The sequence below is a fragment of the Amblyraja radiata genome, chromosome 19 (genome assembly GCF_010909765.2).
Source record: "Amblyraja radiata isolate CabotCenter1 chromosome 19, sAmbRad1.1.pri, whole genome shotgun sequence".
In the NCBI taxonomy this organism is placed as follows: domain Eukaryota; kingdom Metazoa; phylum Chordata; class Chondrichthyes; order Rajiformes; family Rajidae; genus Amblyraja; species Amblyraja radiata.
In genome coordinates this window covers 35,092,416-35,105,209 of record NC_045974.1, presented here as the reverse complement: position 1 = coordinate 35,105,209, position 12,794 = coordinate 35,092,416, and the positions used below count along the sequence as shown (strand labels likewise).

Here is a 12,794-nt window from a genome sequence, read left to right as displayed (position 1 = left end):
TCCTGAACTTTTCCAAACCTGGCCGAACTTCAAAAAGGTACTATATCTAAGTGAATTCTCCATTTCGCTACCATGGCATCCAGATCTCGAAATTTCTATTCTTTTGTGAAGAAAAAGATATTGAAATTCTTCACACTATTACGGCCTTTTAATCCACTTCATGTCACCTAACCACATCAATGATACAGCCAAGAAAGTCCACAAATGCCTCCACATCCTCAGAAGACCAAGGAAATTCAGCATGTCCTCACCGATACCTACCAATGTCCACAGCTGCACTACAGAAAGCAGCACAGTTTGGTATGGCAACTACTCTGCCCAATTCCACAAGAAACTGCAGAAAGTGGAGGACACAGCCCAGTCCATCACCCACCCTTCACTCCATCTACACATCATGCTGCCTCAGGAAAGTAACCAACATAATTAAAGGCTACTCACTCCCCAATCATTCTCTCTTCTCCTGTCTCCCATTGGGCAGGAGGTACATAACCTTGAAAGCACGTACCACCATGTTCAAGAGCAACTTCTTCCCCAATGTTATTCAGACTCTTGAATGGACCTCGTATGCCAAGGATGTATTCCTGATCTTACACTCTACCTTGTTGCGGCGCTAGCATTTTCTTTCATTCCTACTTTGCAGCTGTAACACTTATTCTACACTCTGTTTCATTTCACTTTATGCACCATCTGTGGTATTCATGTATGGCATGATCTGCGTGAATAGTGTGCAAAACAACATTTTTCAATGTATCTTAGTGCACATGACAATAATAAATCAATTTCAATACAACAAATACAAACTAATTTGTGTGCTTCCACAAGAACCAAGGCTCAAGGAAAATGGGTGAATTAAAGATGACATGGGGTTTGCATTATATATTACTATCTCATGGCAGGGTTCAGTCAAAAATACATGTGTGAAGGTTTTCAAATGGTTCACAATGTAGGCTGAGCTGCATAGATGAGAAATTTGCTGGGTTTAATTTCTGAGGCATGCAAATTGTCTGATCTCAGCTGAACTAATTGAAAGGAATTGGAGAAAAGCAGATCACCACTTCTGTCTTTGGAAAAATAAGTATTACATTTCCTGTTCCTATTTTCTTCTCAGCGACTGGCAGTTGAAAATAACAAGATAAATAACGGGTGTCAGGGAGAAAGCAGGAGAATGGGGTTAGGAGGGAGAGATAGATCAGCCATGATTGAATGGCAGAGTAGACTTGATGGGCCGAAAGGCCTAATTCTGCTCCTATCACTTGTGACCTTGGTAAGGCAGCACAGTGCTGCCTCACAGCTCCAGGAGCCGAAGATGAATCCTCACCATAGGTGCCGACTGTGCAGAATTTGCACTCTCCCCTGACAGTGTGGATATGCACCTGGTGCCCAGATTCATGCATCTCAAAGATGTTAATTGGTTAATGTACTTTACCCTTTAGTGCAGGCAAGTGGCAAAACGAATCATAAATAACTTGCAGGGAAATAAGGAGAGGAGTCTGATGAGCATGAGCAGCTGTATAACTCACTGTGGCCTCCTGTGTCGTAATAACTAAGAAATCATTCTATATTTGAGAAATATTTCACAGGGTGTTTGCCTGTTATGTAGAGAAATAATATAGAGAAATTCCTTCACAAAGTTACAGATGTGCCACAGAAATCATTTGGGAACAGCTCCATGCAAGACCGTAAGAAATTGCAGAGAATTGTGGACACAGCCCAGACCATCACGCAAACCAACTTCCCTTCCGTTGACTCAATTTACACCACATGCTGCCTCGTCAAGGCCAGTAGCATAATCAAAGATGAGTTGCACCTTGGCCATTCCCTCTTCTCCCCTCACCCATCGGCCAAACGGTATCGTAATGTAAAAATGCAGACCTTCAGATTCAGGGACAATTTCTCGGACAACTGATCTATCCTACCAACAACTAGAGAGCAGTCCTGATCTACTAGCTATCTCATTGGAGACCTTCGGACTATCTTTGATCAGACTTCACTGATGTAATCTTGCACTAAACATTATTCACATTATTCATTTTATCATGTATCTGTACACTGTGGATAGCTCGATTGTAATCATGTATTGTCTTTCCACTGACTGGTAAGCATGTAACAAAAGCTTTTTGCTGTACCTCGGTACACATGACAATAAACTCGACTAAACTCAATGTGTCTGTGGTGCTGCTGCAAGCAATGTTTTACATTGAACCTGCATCGCATCACACTTGTGCATTAGACAATTGATACAACTTGAAATATGAAAAGTCAGTAGGTTTCATAGTAAACGTTGTGTATTGTGCAATTTGCTACTGATTATATTTTTAAACTGTGTTGCAGGAGAAAGTTCATTTGACTTCTGGCTGTGAGCTAGACTGGGATGAAGAGATTTCTGCAGCTAAATGTCACGACTGCGTCCCAGTGTCTTCAGACCATCCCTTGTACATCCTCTATACATCAGGAACGACGGGAATGCCAAAGGTAAAATCTTCAATCCTTTGACTTGGCATGGATTTTCCTTGTCGAAATTTCATTGAAACGTATGCATGTTGTAGTGCTCGACGTGAGTTCATTATCATAGCTGCTCAAATTCCTCAAATAAGTTTGGAAATACGTTTAATAATTAAGAAGGAAAATGACAATGGTTTTCAAATGATGTTAAATGTCACGATACGATAGAACTTTATTTATCCCAGGATCTGCCAACAGTCATAAAAACACAAAGTACATGAAATTAGAGTGATGAGTAGAAAGGATTGGGGATGTGCAAAGATTGGGAGGGGGTGGGGGGGGAGTCCATCTACCCCATGACAGAAGAGGAGGGAGTTGTACAGTTTGATAGCCACAAGGAAGAAGGATCTCCTGTGGCATTCTGTCCTGCATCTTGGTGGAACCAGTCCTTTATTGAAGGTACTCCTCAGGTTGACCATTGTGTCATGGAGGGGTTGAGCTGTATTGTCCAGGATGCTCTGCAGTTTGAGGAGCATCCTCCTCTCCAAGACCATCTCCCATGAATCCAACTCTGCCCCCAGGACGGTGCCAGCCTTCCTGATGAGTTTGTTAATCCTATAGGCGTCCGCGGCCCTAAACATTTACCCAAAACATTTTGCATGTTTCTCTTGTTTCAGCTGGGTAATTGCAAATAAGTGACATTCATATTTCTCTATGAGCCTGAAGAAGGGTCTCGACCCGAAATGTCACCCATTCCTTCTCTCCAGAGATGCTGCCTGTCCCGCTGAGTTACTCCAGCATTTTGTGTCAACTGAAATTTAAACCAGCATCTGCAGTTCTTTCCTACACATTCATATTTCTCTCACAGTTGGTGGGTATATCATTCCTCTATTTTCAGAATAATCTCTGATATCAACTCAAATTATTATCATTCATCTCTGCATGATACAAAGGTTGTTCCAACTAGAGAACAAAGTGCTGAACTTGTTTTGCTCTCAACTAAATAAGGTTTCTATAAGGACATTTACATTCTTCCAGCCTTGATCATTTGCAGAAATGTTGGTTTTATTTTCCATTTCTAATGCGCTGGCACTTTCTCAAGATATAAAGTAACATGGCAAATGAAGTTAATTATTAAAATGTTTTTTCAGGGAATCGTTCGTACATCTGGTGGATATGCCGTAATGCTTAATTGGACTATGTCAAAAGTGTATGGCCTCAAGCCTGGTGAGGTAAAGTTTAATTTTATTACTTGTGAAAGATGTTCTCTGAGACTTCATTTTATAACCAAGATATTTGTGTTTTGTATTTTCCAGGTCTGGTGGGCTGCTTCTGATCTGGGCTGGGTAGTTGGACATTCTTATATTTGCTATGCGCCTCTTCTTCATGGCAATACATCTATTTTGTATGAGGTTGGTACAGGATGAATGGTTTGTATCTATGTTCCTGAGTCTGTGCTAACCAGCGATCCCCGCACATTAATACTATCCTACACACACTGGGGACAATTTACACTTATACCATGCCAATTAACCTTGAAACCTATATACCTTTGGAGTGTGGGAAGAAACCAAACTCTCGGAGAAATCCCATGCAGTCACGGGGAGAATGTACAAACTCCGTACAGACAGCACCCGTAGTTGGGATCGAACCCAGGTCTCTGATGCTGCAAGTGCTGTAAAGGGGCTGTCCCACTTGGGTGACCTAACCCGCGAGTTAAGAAAAGTGTTGTCAACCATCAAGCTCGAAGGTACTCGCCTGGAAAGCCTTGAGCTGGATCGACCGTCAGCATTGAAACCGCGAGCTGGATCGACCGACTGCGAGCGCGCGCACGTGCACACACACACACACACACAGCAAAGTCAGGGGCCAGGGAAAGCGGGGGAGCGCTGTCTACGCGATGAAGAGGAAGGTAAACGGCTGCCACAGTGTACGGTAAGTACTTTAGAGAGTGTGGAGGGGAAAGAAGGGGGGAGAAGGAGTGGAGACACTTTTAAGAAATATAATAAAGTTTTGCAGGCATTTTACCTACCAGTCGGTTTTCCTTGGTCCTGAAAACTCCAATGAGGCAATCAAAATGCCCGGTCAGCGAAGGAAATTGCCTATAGCTTACCTCGACTGCATGTAACTACATAGCGACCCTACTCCACTGCACAACATGCTGAAAAAATTTCCGCGACCTAGCTGAGGCTGCGAGTATTCGGGAACTTCCCTCGAGCATGAAGGAGAGTTCCAGCTACCTCATAGGACCTCCTAGGACCACATGTCGACCATGCTGTGAGTTAGAAGGTCGAAGACACTCTTCTAAACTTGCAGATTAGGTCACCCAAGTGGGACAGCCCCTTAAGACAGCAACTCTACCACTGCGCCACCGTGCCATCCACTGAGTCTCGGGAAGGAGTATTGAAGACCTTAAATGCTGAGTGCATCAGGGTTATAACAGATCATAATTAAATAGGGTAAAGGGCATCTTCAAATATCTTGAGTGCTGCAGGGCATAGAAGTGATATAAAATAGTTGTCCAGTGAAGCAAAGTATTTATTGTTCAACAATTTTTAAAAAGTAGAACTCTAAGAATTGAAAAAGCTGGAGATCCACTGCAGTAAACATTCATCTGTTTCTCTCTCCACAGATGCTGCCCGATCTGCTGTGTTTCTGTGTTGATTATGTATTAATATTCAGTGCAGGGTGCATGTGGGATAAGAATAACCACAATGCTAATACAGTTGAAAAGTCATTATCTAGTCATTCATCCAATAGTTTAGTTCAGTATAGCTTATTGTCGCATGTACAGTGTACAGATACATTGGAAAGCTTTTGTTGCATGCTAACCAGTCAGCTGAAAGACAATACATGATTACAATCGAGCTATTCACAAAAGACAGAATTCTCATGGGAATGATAGGGGAGATGTTCATTTGGTGAGGAGAATAGTATCAGGATTCATTGATTCAAAGTGAGCGGTCATGTATTGAGGACAGAGATGAAAAGAGACGTCTTCACTTGGAAGCTAAAGCCTCCCTGTTCAAGGAGGCTGTGGAGGCAGCCCTACCTGAGAATATTCATGCCAGAAATGTATCTTTTTTTTGGATATTAAGGAGATTGAGGGAAATTAGGTTAGTGTAGGATAGTGCATTGGAATATAAGATTATCCATGATTTTATTGGCAGGCACAGGTGTCAAATGGCCGATTCTTAGTTTTGTTATGTTCTTGCATTTCTGTTTCTATGCCCAGAAACTACATAAAAGCCATTCTCTCCATATTAAATAGTGTCCATTTCTTGTTGCATCCTACCCTTTCGGGGATAGGAACCATTGATTGTGCTTTTCCTGATGGCAGCCACACATATAATGATGTCCACCTCTGTGCAGTGCCCATCTCAGCAATCACCGACAGAGTGGGGATTGTTACAGTGCAGTACCTCACTCTAATGTAAGGAGCAAACCTCACAGCAAAGAGATGCAAAATAAAGGGTTCCACTGGGATTCAATGTTTTTGCCAACTGTTTCAGCCAGAATCCGTTTCCTGCGCTCTATTCAAAAATGCTGCAGGGATTCGGTCAAGAAGTACAATTAAAGGAAAATTTTGATATATTTGTAGACCGTAAAGGAATTGAGGGAGCTTGTGTCAGTGCAGGTCAGTGTCACTGATGTAAATAATCAGCCATGTGATCTTACTGAATGGTGAGCAGGCATGATGGGCTGAATGGCCTATTCCTGCTATCTTTCATGTTCTTACTCACCATTTCAACATTTTCTGTATAAAATGATCATAATAACACTACTTCCAGGCCAATTTATTTTAGTAATGATGGATGGAGATTTCTTAATATGGGAGATGCATGTTTTGGTCTGTTCTTGAGTTCTATGGAATAATAAAATAACAGCAACAGAATAGCACATGCAGGCATTCATTAGTGTTTTAGCCAAATGTACAAGATCATTCGATGAAACAGTTGCCTTTACTGACACAAAAATGTTACCAAAATAACAATACAGCATGAAATGAAAAGTGAAGAGAGACACAACAAGCTGAAGTAACTCAGCTGGACAGGCAGCATCTCTGAAATGGGTCCCATCTTTCTGTCTATCTTCGGTTTGAAACAGCATCTGCAGTTCCTTCCTACACATGAAATGAATTGTATTTGCAGCATATGGCATCACTGTAATTGTATTCTTAACCTAAAGCATAACTTGAAATGCCAATGATTCATTTTAAGTTCACTCTATATTTGGGAGGTTTTAAAGTAGGTACTTGTAACATTAATCGAATTAGCAATTCAAGCCAATCAGTTGAAAACTTCCTGTGGCAGCTCATCAGGTAGTGCTGCTGCCTCATGTCTAGTAATGTAACCTCCAGTGCTGTCTGCGTGGAGTATGCACGCTCTTTTTGTGACTGTATGGGTTTCCCTCAGTGCCATGATTTCCTCTTACATCCTCAAGGTGTTCTGATTAGCAGATTATTAGTTTGCTTTAAATTACTCTGTGTGTAAGTGGTTGTTAGGAGGATCAGGTCAAAGTAAGTATACATGTGAAAAATAATAGATTGGAGGGAGTGGGATTGTTGGCTTTGCTCAGAATGGTAGCATTAATTGAATGGGTTCAATGTCCTGTGTCATAAGAAAATGTTAAAATGTGTGGATTCTTTGCTTCGTAATAAAACATCTTTAGAAATGTTTTTTTTAGTGATCCCAAAAAAGGCATTTTTGGTGTCCAACTGGATGGTGTATATAGAGTAAAGGGCCTGTCCCACTGTGCGAGGTAATTCAAGAGTTCTCCCGAGCTTTCCCCTGATTCGAACTTGGAGAATGTCCGTAGCGGGTCCGTAGGAGTTCGTGGATGTCTCGTAGCGGCTCGTACGAGTAAAAAGTAACAATTGTTTTCATCACGAGTATTTTTTTACTCGTGGACTTTTTTCAGTGTTGAAAAAACGTCACGAGTTTACCGGATTTCCCGCGTACCTACTGTTACTCGTACTAGCTGCTACGAGACATCCATGAACTCCTACGGACCTGCTACGGATATTCTCCGAATTCGAATCAGGGGAGAACTCGGGAGAACTCTTGAATTACCTCGTACAGTGGACAGGCCCTTAAGAAGTTGCAAAATTGGCCGAAAACACTCTTTTAACGAAAAAGCAACAGGGCCTTTCTTACCCATAATTTTGCTGCAAAAACGGGTTCAACTGTCTGGTTCAACTGTGCATCCCTCAGTAGGTCTGTCTGCTTCAACTGTCCATTCCTCTTTGCAGGGCAAGCCGGTTGGGACCCCCGACGCGGGAGCATATTTCCGCCTCTTATCTGATCATGGAGTCGCAGCTTTATTCACTGCACCAACGGCACTGAGAGTAATTCGGCAGCAAGATTCTGATGCCATGCTTGGAAAACAGTACCATTTCCCAAGGTGACTCTTCACGGCCTTAAAGGGTCAAAGAAACTTAAAACTGGCATTTAAAAGAAAATCTCACTGCAATTTACTTCCTTGAGTGGGGGTGTCAGGATCATTTTAATGGGTGAGCTTGATCTAGTTTCTTGGCACATGGGAGAGACCTTATTTAGCAAAGATTATATGGATACAGTGTAGTGTTATGTGTGCTGCTACGTGTTGCCTCCTTGATTTTTGGTGTGAAGCCAACATTGTTTGTGGTGTCAAGATGAAGTCCTGTGATTCTTCTACATTGGCTGCTATCGAATTGGTCAAGATTGCTTTAAGGACTTTAAGGACCAAAACCCGAGGTGGATTGATCCAAGCACACCTTAGGATCCTGTCAGAAAATATGGAAATATTTAAATTGGATATTGGAAATATGGAAGTGCATGTTTGATGTCTCTACGCTTTTAAGTGATTTCTAATCGGAATCTGGGAACACGTTCAAAAAAATAATTCTTATCAGCTAAATTCCTGATGCTGGCACCCTGACGGGAACTATGCTTGTCTGTTGCTATAAACATTATAACATAACAAGATAATGTAGTGAAACAGGATCAACATTTTTAACACTGTAACATTAAAAGTTTGGGCGTTTGAGCGATTAAAGTAATCACAATTAGCCATATGAATTTTAAAAGAATAAATCATGTTCACTGCAGTTTAAATCACAATTAAAACACTAGTGAAATAGGAAATTGAAAAGGACAACTTGTTGGGGGGGAGTGAGGGAGGGCGAGTTGGAGGGTCGGATAGTTAAAAAAAAAAAAAGGAGAGGGAAGGTAGTGAAGGAGAGGGAAGGATGGTGGTATTCTCTCACATCAGCCGAAGAGCGTGCAGCCAATTTATCTGAGATCTTGGGCTCTAATGGATGGCACAAGAGTGGCTGATCAGCAGTGATGGGGTGGTTCATGAGTGATAGCAGCAGAATTGGGCAATTCGGCCCATCAAGTCTAGTCCGTCATTCAATCATGGCTGATCTTAGTTTAGTTTAGAGACGACTTGATTAGTTGTATAAAATCACATGACATGTAAATTTGGAGACACTGTAGACTGCAACTGGTGGAATCCGGAGCAAAACATTAACTGGTGGAGGAACTCTGTGGGTCGAACAGCATTTGTTGGTGGTTGGGGGGTGGTGGTGGGGAATGGTACTGTCAGCATATTGGATTGAGATCATGCGTTCGGGCTGAGAGTGGCGAGGAAAGATAGCTATCGCCTCCCTCCACTCTTAGTCCTGATGCAGGGTCTTGACTCTAAACACTGGCAGTTCCTTTTTCCTTCCACAGATACTGCTCAGTCTACTGGGTCCCTCCAGCAGTTTGTGGATTGCTGGGTTTGTGTATTTGTAGTTACTGCTTGAGTGGACACCGTGAGATCAGCATCAGCAATGGGATGGCACTGTTTATACCCTCAAGGGAATAGACTTTTGTGTGCTGTCACTGTGCATCAATCATCCCCAATCACCATCAAAGGAGAGGACCCACCTTTCTATGATGTTAAGTAGTGAAGAAACACCCCAGCGATACACCATCAGGAGTTCCAACTTTTCTAATGGTTGAACACATATGAACAAAGATAACGATTCCAGACGATGTTGGTATGTGAACTGACATGCAAATGTTAGGGAACCACTTTTATATCCTTCTAAGTGGTATATGTCAAGGTTTATGTGTGCTCTGATAAGGGGAAAAAGAGAACTATTGCAAGGCAGGCATTGCCATATCTTTGATCAAGAGTGAATGCTCTGGGTGGTTGCATTATGCTTAATGAATCAAGGTTCATTGCTCCCTTTGGACAAGGATAATGCCATTGATTTTGATGGCAAAGTGAATACATTTCTTTCTTTTAGAGAATGCCCTTGCTGGCCACTATTGTTACGCAAGGGAAACTTTCCACGTTATTCTCTTCTTGCAAAGGGAGTGAATCCTCTGGAATTCTTTGCCCTGGAGAGTTGTGAGGACATTTAAAGAGGAAGTAATTAAAAATCCTTGAACTGGCACAGAAGAGAGGATGAGACCTGGGGCAGATCAGCCATGATCATTCTGAATAGTGGGGCAAGTTTGAGGGGCCATTTGGCCTACTCTTGCTCAATTGTTGTTTTTCCTGTCTGGATGTTCCTCAAATGTGCATTAAATTTCTTTGCAACAGTGTAAGAGGCCAAGGCACAGGGAGATCAGGGTGAGATGCAAGGAAGCTTATAAAAACATTCAACATCCCCCTGTAGTACGTCATTAACGTTATTCTGCTTCCAGATTCCGCACTTTGTTTGTGGCTGGGGAACACTGCGATCCAAATACTTTGAAATGGGCCAAACAAGTCTTCAAAGTTCCTGTTCTAGATCATTGGTGGCAAACAGGTACGGGCTGTTGATCTCATTAATTGCTTGTAGTGTGTGATTATCAAGTCAACATCTTGCTCAACATCCTCTTCAGAGGTGCGGTGGTTCAGCTGTTAAGACACAAAAATACGCCATTCGTCCCAAAGGCTCTGTGCTTTCCAGCAGAGCAGTCCCATCAATCCCTTTCTTTTGTAGTCCTCCAACTTCTTGTATCTTTCAAATCCACAAAGTCCCCTTTGGCTTTTTTGCCACATATCTACACCAAGGGAACATCTCCTTTTGCCAATTTAACTACCAGCACACCTTTGGGATGTGGAAAATCTTTTATGTTGTTAGAGCCTGAATATAAATGTATTCTTTTTTTTATTTCAAACAGAAACTGGATCACCAATAAGTGCATCTTGTGTAGGTCTGGGGAATTCTCTAAATCCTCCACCAGGACAAGCTGGAAGGCCTGTTCCAGGATATAATGGTAAAGTACATGTTATTTGGTCATAAGCTCATAAGTAGCCAGGATTTTGCCATGATTACCATGTGCCTTTTCATGCCTTTTTTGATAATTTCTCCAGGATAATGTCTTTTTCACGATCGAGTGCCTAAATCAGCCTTTTTTTGCCGTTTTGCTAAAAGTTTGTGCTATTTTCTCTAATTGTACCGTGATTACAATTACGTTTTCTTTGTTAACACGTAAATATAAATGTTATTATTAACTTGTTAGCATAGTATAACTTACAAAAAAAGTTCCACCACCGGGGCGAAACCAGGGGAGTCAGTGATTCATTTGTTCGTGCCGCTGCCCGCTGGTTCAGTCTTCTTCAAGATCTATTTAAGAAAGACCTGCAAATGCTGGAAAAATCGAAGTTAGACTAAAACTGCTGGAAAAACTCAGCGGATGAGGCAGCGTCTATGGAGACTAGGATAGGCGACGTTTCGAGTCGAGACCCTTCTTCAGACTAATGGGGGGCGGGGGGGGGTGGAAGGAAGAGGTGAAGACAGTAGGACTAGAAGAAGAGCTGGGAAAGGGGAGGGGGAGGAGGGAGAAGACTACCCAAGTGAAACACCCAAGCTTGTCTCCTCACTACATTTACTGCTGGCTCCAGTCGCAAATCTGAGATTTTGAGTGATCTATGCAAGGCATTCATTGATGCTGGAATTCCACTGTGGAAATTGGAATAACAAATCTCTCAGGGTTTTTTTTAGAGAAATACACAGAGGAACATATACCAAGCGAGTCATCATTACAGAAAAATTATGTTGACAGCAACTTCAACATTGTTGTGCAGAAAATTAGAGATGAAGTTGCATGCAACAAAATATGGATCTCAATAGATGAGACAACCGATGCTGTGGGGAGATATGTCGCCAATGTGGTCATCGGTACACTGGAGACAGGTCAACCATCAAAGGAGTATTTGTTGACATTGGAAATATTGGAGAAGTCAAACAGCTCAACTATTGCTCAGTTGTTTACATCTTCATTTGCTGTACTTTGGCCAGAAGGTATAAAACACGCTTCTGTTTGTGACTTAAAGTTTTATTCCCCAAAATGTTGCATTTGACATGCTTAGCTCATGAACTTCATAGAATTGCCAGGCACATACGTAGCTTGTTTCCAAATGTCGATCGCCTAGTTTCCAATGTCAAGAAAATCTTCCTCAAAGCACCGTCACGTGTGCAGTTGTTCAAGGAAATGGCACCCGAGATTCCGCTACCTCCTCAGCCCAATTTGACTATATGGGGTACATGGGTCTCTGCTGTACTCAACTATCTGCAAATTTTGAAAAGATAAAATAAATCGTCAACTGTTTTGAAGAAGAATAATCTGCTGCAGTCAGGATCGTCAGTGAAATCATGCAGAAAAAGTCCCTCCACCGTGATCTTGTGTTTATTGCTTCCATTTTTGCACTTCCGTTAGCTCTAAGAGAAACGTGGTGAACATTAGTGAATAACTTGCAGGTTTTCAACAAAGTAACTGACGATATTTGTAAAGTTCCTGGCAATGTAGGTAAAGACATACAAGGAAAATGTGAGAGAGTGATTTTAGCTAACAAAGATCTTGAAGAAATACAAAACATAGCTAAAGTTCTCAAAGGTAGTTGTAATGCACAAGATATTGACATGAATATAGAGTCTTGTGGCTTGTTTTGGATATGCACCAGTGACCTCAGCTGAGGTAGAAAGAAGATTTTCACAACTGAAGCATATTCTGTCTGACAAACGGCATAGTTTAACACCAGATCATTTGAAAAAAATGCTAGTAATTATGTGCAACCAGGCAACTGGTCATTTAATGTAGTATACCTTTAAATTATCATGTTAAACCATATTTCGGTGGTGGAAATAAATGCCTTTGTATGCCTTTTTTTGTCAATAAATGCCTTTTTCGTGCCTTTTTTGTAATTTTATTATGCCTTTTTGCCTGCCTATTTCAGCTTTTTAGTGCCTAAACGTTCTAGCTCTAGTCATAAGTGATATGAGCAGAATTAGGCCATTCGGCCCATCAAGTCTACTCCACCATTCAATCACGGCTGATCTATCTCTCCAAACCCTATTCTCCTGCCTTCTCCCCATAACCCCTGACACC

At 41.8% G+C, this 12,794-nt stretch overlaps 1 protein-coding gene across 1 annotated transcript in view; it reads left to right on the top strand.

Annotated features, from left to right (window-relative positions):
- acss3 (acyl-CoA synthetase short chain family member 3) overlaps positions 1-12,794 on the top strand; it is a 63,190-nt gene that overhangs the window by 30,790 nt on the left and 19,606 nt on the right. Inside the window, exons 5-10 of the mRNA XM_033038215.1 lie at positions 2,332-2,472; positions 3,594-3,674; positions 3,759-3,854; positions 7,694-7,845; positions 10,125-10,228; positions 10,587-10,682. Coding sequence (XP_032894106.1) covers positions 2,332-2,472; positions 3,594-3,674; positions 3,759-3,854; positions 7,694-7,845; positions 10,125-10,228; positions 10,587-10,682 — 670 coding nt within the window. The remainder of the gene's footprint in view (positions 1-2,331; positions 2,473-3,593; positions 3,675-3,758; positions 3,855-7,693; positions 7,846-10,124; positions 10,229-10,586; positions 10,683-12,794) is intronic.